Genomic DNA, 1,527 nt, shown 5'->3' on the forward strand with positions numbered 1-1,527 from the left:
TCTGTTCTAGTTCTGTTCTAGTTCTGTTCTAGTTCTGTTCTAGTTCTGTTCTAGTTCTGTTCTAGTTCAGTTCTAGTTCTGTTCTAGTTCTGTTCTAGTTCTGTTCTGGTTCTGTTCTAGTTCTGTTCTAGTTCTGTTCTAATTCTGTTTTTAAAGTTAAACAGCAGCATAGTAAAACTAAATAGAACTCGCGCTATTTAAAATATATTAATGCATTTCAAGGTTAATTTATATTCCCTTTGTATTGTTGTTGTTTTATATTCATGAGGTATTTATTTGCTTAAATAATTTCTATTTATTATGAAATTCACTTACATCTGATGACCGCCTGGTTTAAAAAAGAAATAGTAACCCTGCTGTTTGATTTCCTGTAATAAATTATTTAATACAACTAAAGTGACTGAAGCAGATATATGAAATATTAAAAACAAAAAACACTTTTAATCAATTTAATACATTTTTATTTTATGATAAACAAAAATTTTTTAATTAATTAAGTTATATTTATTTTAATAAAACTTTATTAAAGTATTGAAAAATATATTTTTTTTCTGCAAGTATACTTCATTTCAACACGTTTTATTTATAACATAAAAAAATTCAAAGAATATTGTTTTTTTTTTAATTAAAAAAAAGGAATTAATTTATTTACTACATAAAATACAATTTAAGATTCTGTTAGAAAAATAAAGCTCCACGCAGCGTATGAGTATTATTTTCATTAAAAATTCTTTAACAATAAATAAAAAACACTCATACGCCAAAGTACTATTGCTGTTGATGATGTTGATCATGATGTTACATGCTGCTGCTGGTTTTGTAGGGTGTTGTTTGTTGTTGTGTATTTAATTTAGATCTATTTTAAGATTAAATTTTACACAATACAATAAATTTTTTTGAAATTTATTTTTTCATTGTTGCTTAATATATTGTTTTGGGTGTGCAAAAAAAGAAACATTTTCTTTACACCCTTGAATTTTAGGTGTAAGAAAAGAAACAGCCCCTCCACCCATTAAGCTTTCAAAATTGTGTCTGTTATCATGTGCAGGTAGCTTTAGGTTGTTTTTTGTTTAAAAATAATGTATATTTTTAGATGTTTTTGCATTAATGTATATGTCTGTATGTATGTTTATGACAGTCTTTATAACAAGTTATGTGTGTTCTTAAATAAGACTAGAAATTGTTCTTCTATTTAGTAATAACCGTCAGTTCGTATTTAACATAAAGCATTCAGATAACATTATTAATTATTTTTCTTATTACTTTTCTTGCAGGTATGTTAAACAAAGGTTTATTGAACTTATTTATAATCATTTATAATAACGGTTATTTTGGTAAGTAACTAATTACAATATTATGATCAAGTCCAAACAATATTGCGAAAAAGTATTAATTTAAAAAATTTAACCAAAAAATGTAATGATTAGACTATGACTAGACTATGACTAGACTATGACTAGACTATGACTAGACTATGACTAGACTATGACTAGACTATGACTAGACTATGACTAGACTATGACTAGA

At 25.3% G+C, this 1,527-nt stretch overlaps 1 protein-coding gene across 4 annotated transcripts in view; it reads left to right on the top strand.

The window, feature by feature from the left end:
• LOC124420554 overlaps positions 1 to 1,527 on the top strand; it is a 154,981-nt gene that overhangs the window by 78,386 nt on the left and 75,068 nt on the right. Inside the window, exon 2 of one of the 4 annotated variants that reach the window (XM_046953813.1) lies at positions 1,275 to 1,298. The exons of the other annotated variants lie outside the window; for them this stretch is intronic. Coding sequence (XP_046809769.1) covers positions 1,275 to 1,283 — 9 coding nt within the window. The 3' untranslated portion in view covers positions 1,284 to 1,298. Of the gene's footprint in view, positions 1 to 1,274; positions 1,299 to 1,527 lie in introns of those variants that run through there. 4 annotated transcript variants of the gene reach the window in all.

Source organism: Lucilia cuprina, chromosome 6 (genome assembly GCF_022045245.1).
Source record: "Lucilia cuprina isolate Lc7/37 chromosome 6, ASM2204524v1, whole genome shotgun sequence".
NCBI lineage: Eukaryota > Metazoa > Arthropoda > Insecta > Diptera > Calliphoridae > Lucilia > Lucilia cuprina.